At 38.5% G+C, this 22,652-nt stretch overlaps 1 protein-coding gene across 1 annotated transcript in view; it reads left to right on the top strand.

Annotated features, from left to right (window-relative positions):
- Positions 1–22,652, top strand: part of USH2A (usherin) — an 844,952-nt gene that overhangs the window by 559,815 nt on the left and 262,485 nt on the right. Inside the window, exons 39-40 of the mRNA XM_077157816.1 lie at positions 15,168–15,318; positions 15,882–16,024. Of these exons, the coding sequence (XP_077013931.1) occupies positions 15,168–15,318; positions 15,882–16,024 (294 nt within the window). The remainder of the gene's footprint in view (positions 1–15,167; positions 15,319–15,881; positions 16,025–22,652) is intronic.

Raw genomic sequence — 22,652 nt, 5'->3', positions numbered from 1 at the left:
TCTAGTTGAACAAATAATGAATCTAATGAAATTCAAAATCCCTATTTTTCTCTGAGTGCAATGAGCTACATCATTCACAGCTTTGGGGTATTTCAAAATTAACAAAGGATGCTTTCAGTGTCTGATATTTCCTGATTAACAAATTTGTGGACATTGTCTTGCAGAGTCATTTTAAGTGACTCTTTAATCTTAAACCAAAAAGAAAAGTAGATCTGGAGGTATGTTACCTTGCATCTAAGGATGCTAATGTGAAGTGGAATCTTTTATGTCTCAAAATGGTCAACAGCAATTAGTATTCAGTAGTGCCTTTTTGTTCTGATGCCCTTAACCCACCTCTGTCCACCCTTTCTATATCACTTCTATTACATACTGTAGCTGGAGATAGCCTTGCTTCTTTTCCATTCCAATTAAAGCAGTTTTAGTGAACATGGGAACAATTTTTCATTTCCTGAAGAATAATTACTAGAGCTAAGTGAGATCTGCCAGTTGGGTGTCATATAACTTTTGACAGATACTAGCACCAATTCTGATGTGGGCTTACACTAGTGAAAAGTTTGGGTTTCCACCTGGAAATGAGTTTCAGTGAAAGACCAAAGACAAATGTTGTACCATCTTCATGTTTTATCCAGTAACATACTCCAAAGTAGTTTATTTTGTCACTGATGGACTTTTTAGAAAATGTCTGTCATATGAACACTCTTTCTTCCTAGAAAGGACTTGCATTCTTCGTGCCCCTTTAGTATGCTCGTGACATCCTTGAAGAAAATGTCATTGTTTTTTTTTAGTCTGAGTCTAGTAAGCCTGCAAGCCTGATATGCATTTTGTTTTTCTGTCTATCTCTGGAGTCTCTTCTGGGTGCTCTCAGAGACAGAGTGGCCTTGACAAACAAGAGAGAGGAAAACCAATTAACAGTTATGGGTTGGGAGTGGAAAGGGAGAGAGGGGAGGGAACGAAGCAAATACAGAAGAGTAAGGAAACAAAGACAATTTCTCCCATCCTCTAAATCTTTGAAAACTAAACTGATCATTTCTCTGCTTAAAATATGGCAGGAAAATGGTGGTTTCTTTTTTTTTTTTCGCATGGGCAGGCACCAGGAATTGAACCCGGGTCTCTGGCATGGCAGGCGAGAACTCTGCCTTCTGTGCCACCATGGCCCACCTGGTGGTTTCTTGTTTAGTGTGAATTTCAGGACCCTTAGCGGACCTACGCGACCCTCCCACAGACTGTGCCCTGCTTTGCTAGCTCCTCAGATAGGAAGCTCTGGGCCATACTAGTCCACTTTCCTGCAACACTTCCTGGGCAGATTCAAGTCATTCAACAGAAACAAGCTTACACACTGCTTCCTCAGAGAAGCTTTCGCTTTCACCCAACATAAAGTTAGATTCCTTTTCTTTTTCTGATAGCCCACTGTTGTTCTCCATCATAGCACTCTGCACACATTTCAAATACATATCTTTTCATGCTTGTTTAATGCCAGTCTCCCTCTACTTAACAATATTCTCATGTCCAGAATGGTGGTGACTGTGCTCATTGAGTTCTTGTGTATTTAGTGCCCAGGCAAGGGAGAAAAGGAGGAAGATGGATCAATTTTTCAGGGAATGGAAGGATGGTAAATCAGTTTCATCACAAGATTTTAATTGTTCTATACTTCTAATATTTATAACTTGGGAACTGCAGAATAAACAGGAAAGAGGATGGGATTTGAATCAAAATACTTATGTTTGATTCCTTGCTTGGTACTTAAAGCACTGCAAATAATAGGGACTTTAAAAGTAATGCAATACTCAGACCATCGAGTTCATGGGATGGTTGTATTATGCCTTGAAATTAAATATTTAAGATTTTCTGGATATCAAAAAATTATGTTTCATATTACTTTAATATATAATAGTATGTTTTGTATATTTAATGTTTTCTGAATCTTTGAAAATTTCCACTTCACCATGGCATCCTCACAACTAAGATTCTCTCCAGAAAACCTGACTCGCAGCCCAATTCAGTCCTTTACATAAGGTACTAGTGTAGGTTTATGATTAAGAATATAGACTCAGGATTTGACTCAACCAAGATTATTTATTCTTGCTAAGTCTATATTCATATGTGAAATGGTAAAATAATGGTACCTACATTTAAAACATATTTTGTGTATTAGAAGGAATAATTTTTCTTTAAACCTACAACTTTTCTAATAAAAAAAAAGCATTCATGGGACCCAGCCAGCCCCATCTTGCAAATGGAATGCCATATGTTTTGTCCTATCCCATTAAAAAAAAAGGCAATATATGAAGGGTTCTGGACAACAAAAATGACAGCATAAGATGTAAATGTGCCCTTCCCTAACAGAATCTTTGGATCAGTAACAAAAGCATTAGAGCCATCTTCTTCAGAACTCCAGAAAAAAAATTAGAGTTAAAGTAGATAGGCAAGTGCCAAAGAAAGAAAGCATTGCTTGAAAAACAGGAGGCAAGAAGATTGTGGGTTGATGGCAGAATAGGAAGCTCCAGGAATCAATTCCATCATCAGAGCAACTATTAAACAGGCAGGAACATCTAAACTGACTATTTTGAAAGTCCAGAGTCTAGTGGAACATTGTTCAGCAACTGAAAAGAGTGGAAGGAAGAAGTTGGTAAATTGTGGTAAATACTGATGAATTTCACTCTCCAACAACCCCAAATCAGTACTGTTTTCATACACTAGTAATAAATAATCAGAAGAAGAAATCAAGGGGAAATTCTATGTACAATAGCCACTCAAGAATCAAATCTCTAGGAACAAATCTAACCAAGGATGTAAAGGGCTTGGACACAGAAAACTATAAAAGATTGCTAAAAGAAATCAAAGAAGACCTAAATAAATGGAAGGACATTCAGCGTTCATGAATAGGAAGGCAATTGTTAAGATGACAATTCTACCCAAAATGATTTACATATTCAATATAATCCCAATCAAAATTCCAACAGCCTTCTTTACAGAAATAGAAAGCCAATCATCATATTTATATGGAAAGGCTCCAAATAGTCAAAGCCATCTTGTAAAAGAAGAATGAAGTTGGAAGACTCACACTTCCTCATCTTAAATTTTACTACAATGGCACAGCAATGGAAAACAGCATGATGCTGGCACAAAGGGAGACATATAGATCAATGGAAACAGACTGAGAGTTCAGAAATCAACCCTCACATTTCTGGTCCAATGATTTGTGAAAAGGATGCTAAGTCCACTCAGTTGGGAAAGAATTGTAAAACAAATGGTGCCAGAAAAAGTGGTCCCCGTTTGCAAAAAATAAAAGTTGACCCCTACTTCATACCATACAAAAATCAACTCAAAATGGAGCAAAAAGCTTAATATAAGAACCAGAACCATAAAACTCCTAGAAGAACGCATAGGGAAGCATCCTTAGTATCTTGTGTTAGGCAATGCTTTCTTAGTCTTTACGTCCAAAGCACAAGCAACAAAATCAAAAATAGCTAAATGAGACCTCAACAAAATTAAAAAACTTTGTGCATCAAAGGACTTCATCATGAAAGTAAAATAACCTATAGGGTGGGAGAAAATATTTAGAACCCACATATCTGATAGGGGTTTAATATCCAGAATATATAAAGAAATCCTACAACTCAACAACAAAAAGACAAAAGAAAATTTTAAAAGGGACAAAAACTCAGACATTTCTCCAAAGAAAATATGCAAATGTCTAAAAGTACATGAAAAGATGCTCAATGCATTAGCCATGAAGGAAATGCAAATCAAAACCGCAATGAGATACCATTTCATACCCACTAGAATGGCTACTATTAAAAAAAAATAGAGGGTGGTGCAATGGTAGCTCAGTGGCAGAATTCTCACCTGCCATGCCAGAGACCCAGGTTCAATTCCCGGCATCTGACCATGTTTAAAAATAAATAAATAAATGAAAAATTTTAAATGTTGGAGATGATGTGGACAAATAAGAACACTCATTCCTTGTTGTTGGGGATGTAAAATGGTGCAGCTGCTGAGGAAGACAGTTTGGCAGTTTCTCAGAAACATAAGCATAGAATTACCATATAATCTGGCAATATCAGTTCTAGGTTTATAGCTCCAAAAAATTGAAAGCAGGGGCTCAAACAGATATTTGCACACCAGTGTTCACAGTGGCATTACTCACAATTGCCAAAAGACGGAAGCAACCCAAATATACATTAATCAACGAATAGATAAACAAAATATGGTTTATATACATACAATGGAATATTATTCAGCCACAAAAAAGAATGAAGTCTGATGCAACCAAGAAGATGGGATGAACCTTGAGGATGTAATGTTCAGTGAAATAATACAGACAGAAAGGGACACATATTGTACAATCTCAGTGATATGAAATAATTAGAAAAAAGCACATTCATAGGGTCAGAAAATAGAATACATGTTAAAAGGGCTGGGGTCAGGGTAGCGGATGGAGAGGTAATGTTTAATTGGTATATAATTTCTGTCTGGGGTGTTAAAAGTTTTAGTAATGATGGTGGTAATATTATCACACATTGTGAATATAATTGACACCACCAAATTATATACATGAACGTGGTAGAAAGGGAAATTTTAGGTTGTATGTATGTTATTAGAATTTTTAAAATTGCATAGGACTCTAAAACACAGTGAACCTTAATGTAAACTATGGACTATGGTTAATATTACCTCGCATTCATGTGGTACATACAACTGATAAAAGAACATTTTTATATTTGTACATAAACTATAGTTAATGAATGAGCTAATTCATTCATTTCTGTTTTCCCAGATCATAGAACAATGTCTGGCATATAGTAGATGCCTTTAAAATATTTGCTGAATTAATAAAATTATATGTTATATACATATGCTTTACATATACTATATGTAATTAGGTTATATATACTTATATATAACATAAATATTTACTAATTTATCTATTGGCACAGTTGCATTATTATATATATTACAGGTACATAGAAACACAATGATACATTCATATATCATACACATTTTGGTGAGATTACCGGGAAACAGGCCCGTCAGTCATACTTTACTAATGGAGTATAAATTCAACTTTCTGAAAAGTAGTTTGTCAACCTATACTTGAACCTTCAACAATGCTCATCCTTATTGACCCAGCAATTTGAAAAAGCGCACCTAAAGATGCATTCATCAGTTTTATTTATAATAATGGAAGAGGATGTCATTCTATATCCATCAATATCGTCTTTCTTGAATGAATGTTCTACCTCTACAAAAATATCACAAGCAATGATTTTGTAAGCCATTGGTTTAGCATCACAGTCCACAACATCCCCAAAGCCTGAAGTCATTTCAGGGACAACACTTGTTGGGGACCAGAGGCTAACCTAAGATGGTGATTAAGCCAACATGGCCACCCCGGCTGATGCAATAGCACCTACATATTACAACAAGGTTCTTCACGGAAATAGGTTCCCGCCAAGAGTCTGTTCTGCTCTTTTCCCCTGGCAACAAGTGCCACCAATCATCTAACCAACCCTTCCCGCCGGCGCGAACTCCCTCCTATCATAATGCTCCACAAACCCTACTTCCCTCCCCAAGTCGGTATATATACACCCGGTTTGCTTAATAAAATTTGCAGCTTGATCAGAATCCTGTCTTGCTGTCCTTCTTGCGTCTCTCTGTCCCATAGCCATTCTTCCCTCAGCAGGTGGCGGACCCCGTTGACTGTCCTGCGGGTCGGGACAAACACTAAGTACAAAGGCTCATCCAAATCAGTCATGTGTCCGTCCTCGTGTAAAATTCCTGTCTGTGAACGTGTGAAACCAGAAGACAGGTTATCTGTCTTCCATATACAATGGAGAGACAGTCCTGGGACAAAACCCCGTTCCAGAAGTGAGAAACTGAAAGGGTCATAGGAGTCACAGATCCCAAACAAGTCTGAAACCCAGGAGGGCAAACTCCATTAGAGTTCAAAGTCAGAGTCATCGATGGACCCATGTCTTGTCCTCTGGGCCTGATGGAGGAGCAGCCCCAGACTTTCCAAATGCACGCACAGTGTCCGTTCTCTCCCTCGGCCGTGTGAAGGCCTCACCCTCTCCAAACAGCAAAAGAGTGACCAGGGTCTCCGAGAATACCGGGGCACAAGCCCCACCATTTCCAAGCACTGAGGCGGCAATGCCATCCTCGAACAATGGGGAACAATAATCTCCCCCCAGCAGCAATCCTTCCAGTCTCTCCCCATTATCCATCCAGTTCCAAAACTGTTTCCACATTTTAATTATTTGTCATCGCAGCACTCCACTTTCCAGTATCAAAAACTGTTTTTAGTTTCGTACCTGCTAAAGTATATATCATAAAATGTGTTGCCTTAACAACCCAGGAATTTATTGGCCCGTGATTTCAGAGGCTAGAAGCCTTGCTTCCTCCTGGGGTTAGTATCTTCTGGCTGGCTGCAGTTCCGTGGCTTTTCTGTCACATGACAATCTCATGGTGATGTCTCCTTTCTCCTCCGGGTTTCGTTTGGCTTCTGGCTGCTTTCTGTGACTTTTCTCTCAACGTTACTTTCACTCTGTCCCTGCTGTTAAATATACATACATACATATATGTATGTATTTAATGGCACGGGGAATTATCAGCTATTGTAAACAAAATATATATATATAAGTTTTGAGGTTAGTCATAGCAATGGTTATCCCTGAGCAGTGTCATTTTGAACAACATTCTTCATTTTTTGGTAATTTATTTATTTTTTTCTTTTTTTTCCTTCACTTTTTGGCAATGTAAAATTTTTCCATCATGAACTTATATTATTTTTGTAATTAGAAAAGTACATACTTCAGAATATGGGTTCTAGCATTCGTTTGATATTTATTTAATAAACCATACCCAACTCTCAAAACTTTAAATGCTCTGTTTACATCACAGTTGCTTTGCTCTGTTGTGGGAAAAAGCAATGGCTAGAATCAATTTTAATTTAACTCCGTGCTGATGAATGAACTGCCTTGTTTGCAACCATAGTTTGTCATTTACTAGTCAGGAGACTTTAAATACGTTACTTAGCCTCTCCGGACCTCAGTTGTCACATCTGTGAGACAGGAACATTTAAAGAAAGAAATAAAGGCCCCGACTGCATTCCTCCCGGGAGCACCCTCGGGCTGGTGTTCCCCCGCCCGCGGGCTATGGGTGGGGAGAGCGGCCGAGGACCCATCCACAAGCCGGGGCTGGGCCCGCCTCCGCACTGCACCCGCACCCGCGCCCGGAGAGGGTCTCGGACCCTCGGGCAGACCCGGCTCCCTCGGCAGAGAAGCAGACCCCCTGCACCGGTGCGGCTCAGGGGTCCCCGCGGAGGGGACTGGCGGGCCCTCCCTGCCCCCCGACAGCCGTCGCCCCGCCCCGTGGCCCTCCAGGGGCCCCGGCCGCCCCCCGCGGAGCCGACACTGCCGTTTGGTCATTGGGAGGGCAGCGCCCCCAGCGCCCCGGACTGGATGGCTCAGGTAGGGGTGGGACCCGGCGCCCTCTCTCAAGGCCTCACTTGTCTTGCTGTAAAATGGGAATAATTCCCGTATCTTGTCAGCTCCGCCGGACTCTTGGGTAGGGCAGGGAAGCTGCTGATGTCTTGGATCAATTTAGAAAAACCTGAAGCTTGGCCCAACGAGTGCCACGTAAGGGGAGAACGAGCCCCACCCAGCTCGCAGCCCCAGGACCAAAACGAGGGGCAGCGGAGGGGACAAGCGCCCCCTGGAAGTCCTCTTTCCACCCTGGAGGGGCCTGGGTAGAGAGGCAAGAAAAAAATAAAGAAAGAAATGATGAAGTGTATGCATTGCAAAGTAATATTTCATATTTAGTTTGATATCAGTATGCTAGTATTCTCCAAAGAAATCATCTCACTTATGCTAGAAAAAAAATTCATTTTCAAATAATTGAGTCTTTATTTGTAAATGGGATATATGGTCTGAATCTTTACAGTTATTAGGAAGACGGTGGAAATTTAGCAAAAGGTGAGTTTTTTTTCCTGCAGATCTTTATCCTGACCGAAACATCCATCCATTCATCCATCTATTCACTCATCCTTCCATCCTTTTTATTAGCCAAAGCACTGTGCTGGATGTTGCAGGGGCTATGTATCTCCTTAATCACTTTCCTTCTATAGTAATACTCCTTTAAGACTTTATTAACGCACTGAAAAGTAATGTCTGGCATTTTTACTTTTCCAAATGACCATTTTTGAACCGACTGCATTGCCGGTCTGAATGAACTTGACAAGCTCCAGTATGAGCAAGCCAAAATGTAGATGCTTGGTGAGGTTTCAGCTGCATTCGCTGAAGAGATGAGTCAGTCTCCCTGTGCGTCCGCTCTGGCCAGGTCACCCAAGGAATGCTGAGTTTAGATGTATGGCATCGTATTTTAAAACTGGAGCACATCATTTAAGGCCAGATGATGGTTGAGAAATCATATTTTGTGGAAACTAGTGAGAGGGAACAGAAATGCAGAAATGTAGTAGAGGACAACTAACTGTTAACCGTACCTGAAGCTGTGCCCCATGAGTGGTAGAAGTTTGTAGCATGACTCAGAGAAGGTACTGAGGAATGCAGTGTTGTTAGCATGGCTAACCATGTGTACCCCTTGCCTAAGATATTCCCAGGTTATGGCTTCTGCAGGTCCATTAACGCCTATTAATTTTTAAGGTATCCAATCTCGCTCTCAGAAGGTCCCAATGAGGATAAAATATTTTGTGCACCCTAAATTTTGTAGAAGTGATTCAGTTTTTAGGTGTACATCAGGAAATGTTTTCCAGCATTTGACCAACATTTCCGACATTTGACCAATAATGTCAAGGGCAATTTACAAAACGACTATTTTCCTATTGCTGGTAATAAACAAGCAGAGGCCCAAGGTTGCCTGTCTGGGTTGCTTTAGGCAATGATCTTTTATTTTGGGAAGGTTAATGCTGGTGCCTTTTAAGCTGTCTGCCTTCCAAAGTTAAGATACTCTACAATAACTAATCAATCCCGTGATGTATCCACACTAACATTTAATTTTAAAAAATACTCTTCTCTTAAGATGAAGACTTCTCCATTTTGCATTTTATTGAATTGCAGGTGGCAGTTCTGACTAATCCCTTAGAACTAACAAATTCTCCCTACTAATTCTATGTGAGGTTTTGTGGTGTGATAAGGAGATAGAGTCCTTGCTATAACAAATAAGATGAGGAAGATATGATAGTCCCTGCTGTGATCAAGAAATAAGATGAGGATACATTTTAAAAACTGACTTGGAAAATAAGTCCAACCTTTTCTGAATCTAATTCATTCAATATTGCAAGTGATTTGCTTTTGTATTTATTTAGCAAAATAAATATATATTCTGCATTATAAATGGCTCGCTGTGACAGGTTGTTTCATGATATAGAATTAAGTGCGCTGTCTTTGAACAGAAATAGCCCTAGTTTGAATCTTCAGTAGTTTCCTGACTTTGGATGAAATATCTAACTTCTCTGAGCCTCACATTCTTTATCTCTATTACAGAGAGATCACACTACCGTTTGTAGTGTAATTCTGAGGATTAGAAATAATTATATTAAAGAACATAGTTTATAGTATGTGTTCAGAAAGTTAGCTAGTACGAGGGATGATTTTGGAAACACTGAGTCTATTTTAACCTACTTGTTACTGTTTAATGCTGCTGTGTTTGTGCATCCTTGTGCTCAAGGTTGACTGTCCATTTGTTTGCACATCTGTATATTCCTCATAATTAATATCTTTTTTAATGGCATATGGTTTAGTGACTGGAAATCAAGTCTTGCCTTCTGTTATCAATTTGTTCAGACTCAGTGACTCAATATATGTGTCTGAAATTTAATTTTCCATTCTGGAAATGAGAATTTAAAATCCTTGCCCATACATTGCTATTTTGAAAAATGATAGGGAAATGTACAATCCAAAAAACGTTGAGTATGTTCCCAGTACTGAGCTATTCTATAAGGAGCACATAGGTAAAAGGCTACAGTTTCCCTTATGCTTAAAAGAGAAACCTGACAAGGATGCCAAAAATCTAATCTCTCAAGTGAGGAGGAAATTTGGGATGGGCTGGAGTGAGATCCCAAGTGAACTCAGGAGGAAGCATCACATCTGGATGCAATGAGCAAAAGGAGAGCTGATGGGAAAGTAGGCACTAGAATTAGGCTGAGAACATGATGAACCCAGATTAATTCCTCTGGCACTGCCCTCATGATAGTGCCTCTTAACAAAATGGTCTTCTGAAAAGCCAGACTCAATACATCCCTGGCTGAGAGTTTGTATCTCCTAAAATCCCCAATACACTTAGTCCTCTTAGGCTGTGCACACATTTTGTATATAGTTGTTTGAATCACACCTTCTTTCTAGTAAATACAAAGTACAAAGTCTCATGTCCCTTTATACCTATCCTGCCTATTTCTCACTCCCAGCAAAGAACCTTGTACCGGGTGGTGTTCCATATTTTTTATTAGATGGTTAGATTTAGTGCAAAATATTATAGACTTCTTTTATATTTCAATGCAGCATTTGGTTTCACTATTTTGAAACGTGTGCATGTTCACATACACACAGACACAACACAGTGCAATAATAGCAATTGTGGGAGCTGTCCTGGACAAAGAAACCGGGACATATGGGGCGTATTTAATTTATTTTCTCCCCATAACTTTCCTCTTCTGGCCTCTACAAGCCACCAACTTTTTATCACATGGAAAAAAAAAGCTCTCTATGCTTGCTTCTTAGAGCTCACCCCCAGAGTTCTATAAATCTTTACCGAGCAAAGGTTTGGGGCAGGTGTAAATCATTTTTTGTTTGTCTTTGCTTTTTTTTAAATAGAGAAGAGTCCACAAGTGCACATCATTTAAAAGTTTAATAGAATCATATATTCAAAAAATTACGCTATCTAGACTAGTCCCATCTGTGATTTAATTTATTGCCTAATGTTTTGTATTAATTTAGCCATAGAAAGAAAGTTAAATTTGAAATTTTATTAAATACTTCCTTCCTTTGAATTTATAGATTGGGGAAGCTGTTTTATCCAGTTGCCATGTAGAATTAGTATTTACTGGACAAGATGTGTTGATTCAGGAGGTTGTCTGTGGAGTGCTTGCCCCATGAGGGTCATATTAAACTTGAGAGAAGCTTTTTGAGCAACATAGCATCTTGGAGACAATATATCAAGCTGATAGATACACGGCTCTTCTGTTAAGAAACCAGGGGTGGAATTATAGCTGGCTCCCAGTTATTGCTTTGGTGTTAAGGAGCCTCTGAGGAATAGGTCTAGGATAAAAGGGGTTAAACAGAGGGGAAAGAAAGGTTTCCAGAATTCTGTGTTCCTGAAAGTATACCGAATGAGTACATCTATGCGAATAATTTAAGAACATCATTCTAGAAATATTTTGCAATTTTCAATAATCAAAGTGCAACCACTTTAAGGGAGCACGGTTTTAAAATTATCACTCAGAAGAGAATCCATCATGTTGTATTCTTATTTTGAGTCTACTTTTGGAGGCTCCTGTTCTTAATAGCACAGTAATACAGTTTTTAACACATGAAGGGATTTTTGCATATTTATTAAGACTGTTTTTTCCCATGTCGATGAATTCTCAGAACTGGTTTTCTCTCAGAATTTGAATTGTCAATGACATTATACTCCTTGACACAGGTAAATTAGACCCCCCCAATCAAGAAAAGGACACAGTTTTATATGTTTTACATTATATGCCATCTGTACTTTAATTTTTACCCCTGCCTTTTCTGTGCTTTTTGTGTGTGTGTGCATTTCTTATAACTCAATTGAAGAACATATATTTAAAAAATTATCACTGTTAAAAGCTGTGTTTACAGAAAAAAAATTGGTAAATACTCTTTAGTAAGGAATGTCCTAAAAAGCAGAGATTTATAGTTAAGTGTTGGCAGTAGTGGCCGTGCACAGCACTATTATTTAATTTCCCAGTCATGTCCCTCTTCTACTAACTGAGAGAATTGTTTCATAACAGTTCCTCTCTCTTCAGGCATCCAGTTCATCCTCACACTCTGGCCTTTTCTTTTACTTTGCTCACTGAGAAAATGGAAGCCATCAGAAATGGTCTCTGCATCTTCCTATCCTCTCATCTGCTTACCTCCCTGCATCTGGACATCCAGTCTTTTCTGCACAATGGGTGAACTGCCTCTCCTCTATTCAAGCACTCCCCGTGCACGGGCTCTCCTCTCTCTCTCCCAGACAGGGCCTTGGCTCTGGTGGGTATTTTCCTTCTATATTATAATTTCCCTCACTCTCTACTGGACCATCCCACTAACTGCAAATACACTGCAATGTCCCCTTTTTGTAATTGAAGAAAACCTAGCTTAGATACTGTGGGCTTTTCTGTAGCTGTCCCATTTTCTACTTCCCATTAGAACAAAATTGCTCAAAAGAGTTGTCTGTGTTGACTACATCCACTCAGTCTCTTTTCCTTCTCTTCTCCATTTTCTCTAATCAGAGTGCCACGCCCACCACTGCCCTGGACCTGTCCGTAGCAAAGTCACCAAATCGCTACTTGGCCAAATGCAAAGTTTAACTCTCAGTCGTCTTCTCACTTGTATTCTCTGCAGCAGTCAGCATAGTTGATCATAGTCCTTCCTTTCTGATACACTTTCTTTATTTGCCTTCTCTTAGTTGTTCTTCTGCCTCACTGATCACCCCTCAGTGTCCTTTGCTGTAACCTCTAAATTTTGGTAGATCCCATAGCTCAGACCTCTTTTCTTCTCTATCTACACTCACTCCCTAGGTTATTTCATTAAGTCTCAGCCTTTAAATACCATGTATACATTGAACCAAAACTCATTTTCAGACTCATCTTTAACTGCTTCCTTAATATCTCCACTACTGTGTGTAATATATTTCTTAAATGTAACATGGCACATGAAGAAAACATTCATCCCTTCAGTGTTCCTTATCTTATTAGTGAGATATCCAGAGTTTGGGCCAAAATCCTTGGCCCCACCTTTGACTCTCTTCTATTATCAGTAAATTCCATGCTCATCTGAAGGAAAAAAAAAAAAATCACCACCTCAACTGCTGTCGTTTTAATCTAAGCAACTGTATTCTTTCCTCTGGATGGCTACAACAGATGTCCCTCCTTCCACTCTTGCTCCTCGTAGCACAGAGTGGTCTTTGTAAGTCTAGAACCAGAACTTGCAATGTCTCCCAACCCTACACAGAATGAAATCCAAAGTCTTTACTATGACTTCTGGGGCTCCCTCATGATCTGGGCCCGCCTTTCCCTCCAACCTCTTGCTTTGTCTCCTCCTTACTCAGTCTGCTCAGCCAGACTGGCCTTTCTGCCATCCCTAAACATGGCCAGCACCCTTTCGTCCCCTCACTGCCTCTGCACTTGCTGCTGTCTTGGGCAGCACTGTTTGCTCTTCCTCCAGAGGTTCTCATGACTGCCTCCCTCACCTCATTCAGGTCTCCACTCAAGAGTCACCTGATGTCAAGAGTCACCTGATGATCTTCCTATATAATTTAAATGCTCATGTAATAATTAGAGTCGCACACTTCTTTGTCACTTTTTCTTCCCTTCCCCTGCTTTATTTTTCTCCAGAGCGCTTACTGCCATCTGGTATCAGCTTATCTATCTGTTTGTTTATAGCCCGTCCCTTCCACTGGATTGTGGTCTCCCTATGGGCAGAGTCACACCTCTTGTATTCAGCGCTTCTGTCCCTCCATGCCCAGGACACTTTCTTTCACAGAGCAATATTCCATAATATGTTTCTTTTGAATAAATGAGTGATCTACTGATTAACTGAAAACTCTTTCAACAAATTGATGGAACATGTAAAAATCACACACTACATGGGATTATGTAAAAACGAACCCTGATAATTTAGTTTGTTTCCATTGCTTTGGTTGCCTCTCCTTGACCAACGTTCCCTAGTAATTCTTGGTCATTCAAAATTTATATTAGACTGATTAGAACATTCCTATTAAATTACATTGCAGTCATACATAAATTATCTTATTTTAAAGGAATTTCAGATCAATCCAATATAACAGTAATAATAATAATAGTATCTAACAATGACTTAATAATTATCATGACCCAAAATAAGTTCCTTTAATGATGTTATCTCTACTCTTCACAACAATCCTACAAGGGAAAGGTTATTATCCCCATTTTAGAGATGAGAAAACATAGGCTCAGAGTCATTAGCTGATTTTTCTTGAGCAACAGAGATCGTTTGATTCCAAAGTCTGTGCTTTTGAGTTTCTGATGAGCTTTGGAACAAACACTGATATTATAGATTCATTCAAGTTAAACTTGGTGGAAAAGTTCATTTGATAACCAGGGTCATCTTGTCCATTTTGTTTAGTAGAATAAGCTTTAGTTTCACTCATTCCCATTAGGTTCTCTAGAACTGCTCAAATGCATTCCCCTGGTAGATTATATCCGCAGCAGATATGCTGAATTCAGAACAGATTTGCCACAGATCAGGTGGATGACAAACAGCAGCATGGAGGCCCCCAACTTGAAATATATTTCAATATGAGCAGGGCCAGTGTGAGAAGGGGCAACTGACTATAAAACACACGAGGAAAACAATATAGTTTTCATGTGTTCATTGAGTGAGAATTAATGCTGGTACATGATCTTTTTAGCCAATTATGTAGAATTAGCATTCCAGAAAAACACAATGCCAGCAAACTTCCCTTCCTAAAAAAATAATAACAATAAATTAATTAACAGCCAGTTGTATTACGTGTAGTAATGTGATTAAGTGGCAATGTCTGATAGAGGTGGGAGGAATATATGACCTGGACTGTTTCAATATTAGATTGCTTGGTCTGTTGAGCAAAGAGTTAAATTAAAAATGGATTTCAGTATTTGCTTCAGTAAATTCCCTGCATGTTTTCAACTAGGGAAACAGAAAGACATGTGGGAAGGTGCCGCACATTCATTTGTCTTGCTATTTGGGGGGCTGGCTTTTAAGACCGAAATACTAATGTAATTGTGTTGAAATGAACAATAAGGAAGTACAGTGGTTCAGGAATGAAAATGTTAAATTAAATGGACCATGTTTAACATTGTTGTTGAACCTGAGGAACAGTTTTTCCAGTATATGGAGCATTTCGATTCCATCCAGCATATGTTCTCCACAGTTTTCTCTGCTCTAATTCATCTGTGTTTTCGACAGCTCCAGATGGCGTGCTGCCTCCGAGGCGTTCGTCTGCCACTCCAACCAGTCTTCAGGTTGTCTGGTCTACACCAGTTCGCAACAATGCTCCCGGCTCTCCCAGATACCAACTCCAGATGAGGCCCGGTCACCCCAACCGTGGATTTCTAGAGTGAGCATTCCATTTTGTCCATTTTCCTAACTGCTAACTCGATTGTCCAATGTAGACCTAATTTACACGACCTTGATTTTGGAAGAATAGCTCAGTTCATTGGCAACAAATAGAGTTTATTTTTGCTCAAACAACCAGAAACAAGGAAACAACCCAGCAGACAATTATTTATTTTTAAAAAATATCTAATTTTTTTAAATATAGCATCGAAAATAAGAGTTCTTCATATTATCTTTTGCAAGCACATGTACTGTATAAAGTGGGAATATACCCAAACCCAACGAAATGCCATATTAACTGTGGCTTGAAAATTGTAATATCTATTCTACAAATTTTATGTGGCAGTCTCAATGCTACCAGAATTTACATCTCATATAAACCCAAGCTTACAAGCCCTCAGCCAGATGGGCACTTATTTAAAAAGAGATAGCATTTAACGGCACAGAATTACAGTTCTTAATGTATGCTGACATTCTCTGAAAATTCTCTGCGATGAGATTTTACTTTTTAAAAATTTCTTTCAATGCTTAAAACTTCCTAATTAACATGTCTTTCCCATATAGGTTGTTTTCTAATCCTTCGGCATCGTTAAACTATGAAGTGAGAGATCTCCAACCCTACACAGAGTATGAGTTCCGGCTAGTGGCCTCCAATGGATTTGGCAGTACACACAGTTCTTGGGTCCCATTCATGACCGCAGAGGACAGTAAGTGGACTGACCAATACACAGGCCAATGTTCTCTACATCAGGGAGTCTTCAATGCCTTCAGTTTTTCCAGAGCAGAGAAATGAGCCTCCCTCTTTCTTTGACCTTCAGCATAATATTTTCAAGGTGCAGGGGAGGGAGAAAGAAGGATCTGTGGGGTTGGAGAGTTAGGTCTACAGTAAGGAAGAAGAAATTCACAATAAATTTATGATACAGCCCTATTCTATCATTCAAGGTCTATCCTTCAAGGTACCCTGCCAGAAAAAGACTGTCATCTTCTGCTCTGTAACCAAGTGTTATAGTGTTCTCTGCCTAAAGGAATGTTGGCAGGTAGAACAAAGTGAAATATGAACCTTACTTCATGAAGATCCTTAAAATAACTTTATACATTTTCCTAAAAATATGGCCATTGTACTTTTACTTGTGTCTTAAAGCTACTCTCTAGAGTAGCTTTAATCTGATAAGAATTCTGCATGTATTGCAAACAGTAGGTTAGAATTACCATATTTGACCAAAAAATGAGAATTTTCTAATATTTCATTGAGAAACTATATTTTCATATTGTTCTTACTAGGTTACATATGCAAAATACATACATGCTATGATATTTTATTTTATACAAATTACTTCTATAAAAGCATATATATGGAAGTATAATTTTTTAATGAGAAGCTGAAAATTAAATCAGGCTACAAAGAGAGAATGAAGATACTGTATGAGTTAGTCAGGGTTCTCTAGAGAAACAGAACCAACAGGAGAAATCTGTAAATATGAGATTTATAAAAGTGTCTCATGCAACCATGGAAATGGAAGAGTCCAAAAATCCATAGGACCAGCTGTGAAGCTGGTGGCTCCAGTGAATGGTCTGGACAAACTGCACAGAAGAGGCTCACTGGCTGACGAAGCAGTGAGTTTCTTTTCTTCCTTAAAAGGCTTCAATTGATTGTATTAACTCATTGTGGGGCACACACCTTAGTTGATTGCAGATGTGATCAGCCACAGATGCAGTCAACTGGCTGATGATTTAATACCCCAGCCTTCTAGTTGATCAACCAGCCATGAAACATCCTTGAAGCAATGGTCAGGTCAGTGCTTGCCTGACCAGACAACTGGGCATCATCACTTGGCCAAGTTGACACTAGAACCCAACCATCACACCATGTCTTTGAAAAATGAGGCTTTTAGGGTTAATCTTATCAAGTATTTTAATTGGGGACTTCTTTGAAGATGTTTCTCTGTTGGCCAATTGCCATGCTGGTTCCATATCCAGTGAGGACCTGAGCAACTTTCAGAACCTGAACCTTAACCAAAAGTCATGATTTTTGGAACAATACTAAATAGATTGTTTTATTTCTACAGTACCCTTAATTATATTATTTTGGTGTGAATAAGACATCAAATGAGACTGAATTAGAACTGTTTACCCTCTTTAAAGCTTACCTGACTTAAGTAAATTCCATTATGAACAATAATATATAATATTTAACCCATTTCTCTAGTTTTTAATTATTCCCTGGGAGCAAACTAAGCACTTTACAAAGGCAAATGCAGTCGTTTTGGTCCCAAAGGTACCATGTAGTAAATTATCAGCATAATAGCGTAAATAGCACCCAAGGCCCAGGAAGCTTTAATGCACCACTCAAAACCCCTGCACTCCTTTTACATACACTCTAGGGACCCTGCTACTGTGGCCACCAACTGTATACTGCACAGATTTATGGGATGGAGAGTTCACATTCAAAATAGATTTTTGAGAAAACATTTTTAAATAACTGAAGATAGATTTTTTAATCTACTTAGATATAGCACCGTGTTTGGTGGCATTGAATAAAAATTAATGAAAAAACAAGATTATTCAACCCATTGCAGAGCTGGTGGCTCCATAGGATGCCAGTTGTAAGAGAGAGCAAGATTGTCCAGTTTTTAGTTCTATTCCCACAGAGAAATGGCAATAGTTACATTTCCTCAGAAGTAATCTGGCCACAGTGCCTTTTTGAATGGAAGCAATGACTTCCTGTCTATAGGCAGGAGAGTAGCATGGAAATAAAGTCTAAACGATTGTGAATTATCAATTAGCACAGCATCCTTTGTTGAGAAACAAACCTTCTATCTCAATATACCATAAAACAAGTCCTGAAGACTAGGAAGTAAGTAATTAGAATTTTCATGCACAGAACCATTGCCATCTCTGTGATTTTTAGAGTCTGTATAATTCGGATGAATCGTATTAACCCTTTATTTCCTCAAATAAGAATTAGTGACCCTTGGTTATGTGGTGGCAGGTTTCAACTCAAAAAAAACCTAGCCGTAATTTTTCTTTAAATCCTTTCCTCAAATTGACGAATTCTTCCTTCCTATGTATTGTGTGCAAACTGTCAAGTCCTGTGTATTAGCAAAGAGCCAGAAGTTGGCCATTGCCCTTCCAGGTTAAGTTACCAGGAAATCTCATCCCTGAGATGCGGTGAAAGTGTATTCTGTATTTAGGGTGTCAGGGGAGAAAGATGCCATCTCTAAAAGGATGTGCAATTGAGTTGACAAAGATGGAATGATTGGCATTGGGCACAGGCAGTTTTTCTGTCAAAGCTTCAAAATGTTGCTTATAAAACCACCCACTCTGACAGCTCTATACCAGAATTGCACTTCATCCTTGATCCTGGCCAGCACCTCCTGCTCACCTAAGTGCAATTGCCAATGTAGAACTTCCACATATCAGCTTACTGAATGGAACAGAGAAGTCACCCCATGCCTGCATTTGGATTTCACGTCATCAGCTGGCACCTCTCTACATCAGTCATGGCCACAAAACTTCCTGATGCCAAAATAGGTCTCCAGTGGCCATGATTTTAGTTTGATTTTCATCAAGCCTGTGACACAGCTGAAATCATAAAGACCTAGTCAAGCAATGAGCTCTAGCCAGAGAAGAAAATGCTTGAGTACAAAGACAACTTCTCATAGATGGAGAAAAGGGCTGTGAGGAATTTTAATAGATTTTTTTCTCAAATAATTTGTCATTTACATCAGTGTGCCACCAATATCCAGTTCCATGCATTTTTAAAAATCTAGTGTGCTGATGCCAAATAATAATAATGCACATTTCCTATGAATATTTTAAATCCTGTTAAACGTGTGTTAATAAAAGATGTTTGTTCCAGCCAACTTGGTCAGTGTAGTGTTCGACTATTTGCAACCAGATAAATACAAACAACCTATGAATTTTCTATTTTTATTCTGCTGCTGGTGGTCTAAGAACCTGGCATGTCTGCAGCTTGCAAAAACTCCCTAAGATTGTGTTCGACTTAGGAGCATGTGATTAATAAAATGAAGACACATACCTAGCAACTGAAAAGGTTGCTTTTCACCAGAAATAACCATCCTCCTGATTTTATTATTGTTCCCTCAATTGTGAATATTTATAAGTATTTCCCATACAGTGTCTGCATGTAGAAATTGTAGTTGGAGGGGAAGAGAAGTTTCTTGCAACCTCAGCTTGAATGTAGACATGCTATTTTTGCCTACTCAAATCCTTCCCTGTGTAAGATATGGGATAGCCTACTTTTTCTTTCAAACTGTGGATTCCCAAGATCAATGAGTCAGATAATCTATTTCTCTCAGTGGTTTCCAGGTCTCACAATTGAAATAGGCCATCTCTGTTTATTTTAGTCATTTTAATGCAAACATTTATGGTATACACACACAGTGAGATTAACCTACTGGAATTGTTTTCTAAACCACTTTCCTATTCCAAAGGAAAGAAAAAGAGCACTGGTTATCGAACAGATTATTTAGTAGACACGTATGTTAAAAGACCTTCAAAGATTTTGTCAGTTCTTCAAATTTGTAGGTAAAAATGTCACAGTGATTTTTTTAACCACTAATCTAAGAGGTATTATTAAATAAAATGTGTTGGATTTGTATAGTTTATTGTGTGCATTTACTTAGACATTTTTTCCTATTTTTATTATTTTGTAAACAGAGTATTTATGATTTTTTGAGTAGAGTCTGCTAAGACATAGAAACTATATCTTGCTATCTACACAGTGAGCTTTTAAGTACGATTAGTTTATTGTGCTTACTCATTATGTTAGATTTTCTTGTTATTTTTTCCACTTATAATTCCTCTGTGAACAGAGGATGGAGCAATGAAGGGGATTATCTAGTGTCTTGCTCCTGTTGTATTTTTCCCTTCAGCAGCTTTCATTCATGTTTGAGATTTTCATGGCAGTTTACAAAGGAAGATAGGTAAGTTCTGAGTCCTGGAGTAAGACAGAAAGATATTGCAATGTTCACTGAAATCTAAGGCTTCCAAAGACATTACTTCCTCCTCTATTGCATGGCAAAATTCTACTCATTTAGTAAGCCCCAGCTTAAGAATCACCTCTTTGAAGCCTTTCTTCCTCGTTGCTTCCTTGGAATTGTGGTTTATACGTACATGTACATCAACTTCATCTCCTTATAAAATGCAACTTCTCAATACCTAGAGTTATTTCTCTCTTTGTATCCCCACTGTGTAACAGACTGTCTGATAAATGGTAGGTGCCCCCTCCCAAAACATCATACTTGAAGTACTGATTAAAAAGGAAGTTTGAGCCAAGCAAATCTATGAAAACCCAACTAAACAAATGGTAAGTGGGCTCCTACTGTATACCAGGGACTGTAAGAGCAAGGATAAAGATGATGTCTTTATCTTCCCCTTGAGATATCTGCAGTCTAGCAAGAGGGACACATGAGTAAAACCGTAGTTAGTGTATACAGAACTACGAGGTTTATTAGAGCACGCACAAAGAGCATTTACCTCAACGTGGGCTGTTAGGAAAGCCTTCCCAGAGGAAAAGATTGGGATAGAGAGAAGAGTATAATTGATATTTGCAGTTCACTTTCACATCAAATTCCAAATTTGCATCTTCACCTTTGGTTCAGAAAAAGGTGGAAAAAATCAGTTGCCATACGAGAGTTTCCCCTGACACATATGAGGTGTGGAAGGAGGTTTTAGAGTGTTCTGTCAGTGGAGCCAGCCTCTGAGTATGAGATAAGGGTTGGTATGAGAAACAAATGTATGGGCGTGAAATCTCAAAAGCACTCCTCATTCTTTGCCTTGGACGGAGGCAGGATGCTGGCTGTTCTTTGATTCAACTTTGGCTGTCTTGGCTAAGATAATGAATGTTCTAACTGGAGAGGCTTCTGTGAGCCCCAAACCATGTGTGATTTCATAATGAGAGTTGGAGAATATATAAAAAGAGAATTCTAAAAGCAAAACAGTTTTGCTTGTTCTTATTGTTGAAGCTAATAATGAGAGTTGTTCAGGGTCCCACGCAGCTTAACTGATTCTTAAACTCTACAGCTCTAAAGAGGCTTCCTTTGCTCCTCTTGATTTTTCAGTGTTAGTCAATATCCTTAAAAGACTGTAGGATTTAATTAAAAGTATCCTGAGTCCTTGTGACAGGGAGGAGAAGTAAAAATGTGGTATAAGGTTTATTTTATTTAAAGGAGAAACATGAACAACAAGTTTCATAGTGCTACAAGATTATTTTGCTTTCTCCATTCTACATACCTGTCCCAACTGTTTTAAATATTAACCCTTGAATGCTGACATATTTATGTTTTCAAATGGAGTAAAATACCTGCATCACTATTTGAAATGATAAATTTAATCTGCTGATTTTGAAGGGACAGATGGCTCTGCATGCATGTGATTACATACTTTGCTTTCTCTTTCTTGGATTTTCCTCCCAAATTCTCACATTTCCAGGACTATTTAAAGCAAATATTTATAATTATTTTTACATTCATATTTTTATATGCTAAGTTCAAAAAGGAAATTAGTTAAGCTAAAAATGACCATCAAAAATTCTTTTGAAAGTTTGGATTGATTAATGTAAAGTTATATTCATTTTGCCTCAGTTTCCCTCTTGAGCTCACAAATTCTCCTTTGGGCGCAAAAAGCACACCACTCTACCATATTTGGATTGTTGCCAATTTCTATGTTCTGTCTAACCTTTAGCTGGAGAATGGAAGCCAAAAGTATTGAGAACTCATGCTTTTCCTAGCCTTGCCTATTTTTAGTTTAAGTTAATAAAAATAATATTATCATGGTTTCGCTATATTATTATTGCTTTCATTTTATTGAGTACCTCTTATGTGCAAGGCACTGTGGCAGGAAATGTATATCCATTCTGTCATTTAACCACCAGTGCTATCTGCTGGTTGCATTCACTCAACATTTTAGTAAACCATTTTCATTATGTAGCTTAAAAAATGAATTAAACTATCAAGATTTGAAAATTTTCAGTGGACTCTACAAAATGATCTACTAATTGGTACACATTGATAATTAATGGCATAAGCTTGGTTTGAAGTGTCTACAAACTGGAGAGTCCAAATATCTGGAAATGGATAGCTATTAACAAAAGAGTTGGCTGTTTACTATAAGCATTTTCTACATAAAATAGCATTTATATAGCATCTGCCTGTAAAAGAACAGAACATTCTGAAATGCTAAAACCATATGTAGAGTCTCTCAATCACATTGTAGTACCCATTTTTTTTTTTTTTTTAACATAGGCAGGCACTGGGAAACGAACCCGGGTCTCCGGCATGGCAGGTGAGAACTCTGCCTGCTGAGTCACCGTGG

The sequence above is a fragment of the Tamandua tetradactyla genome, chromosome 4 (assembly GCF_023851605.1).
Source record: "Tamandua tetradactyla isolate mTamTet1 chromosome 4, mTamTet1.pri, whole genome shotgun sequence".
Classification (NCBI taxonomy): domain Eukaryota; kingdom Metazoa; phylum Chordata; class Mammalia; order Pilosa; family Myrmecophagidae; genus Tamandua; species Tamandua tetradactyla.
Note: the sequence above shows the minus strand (reverse complement) of the source record. Positions and strands in the feature narration are given on the sequence as shown.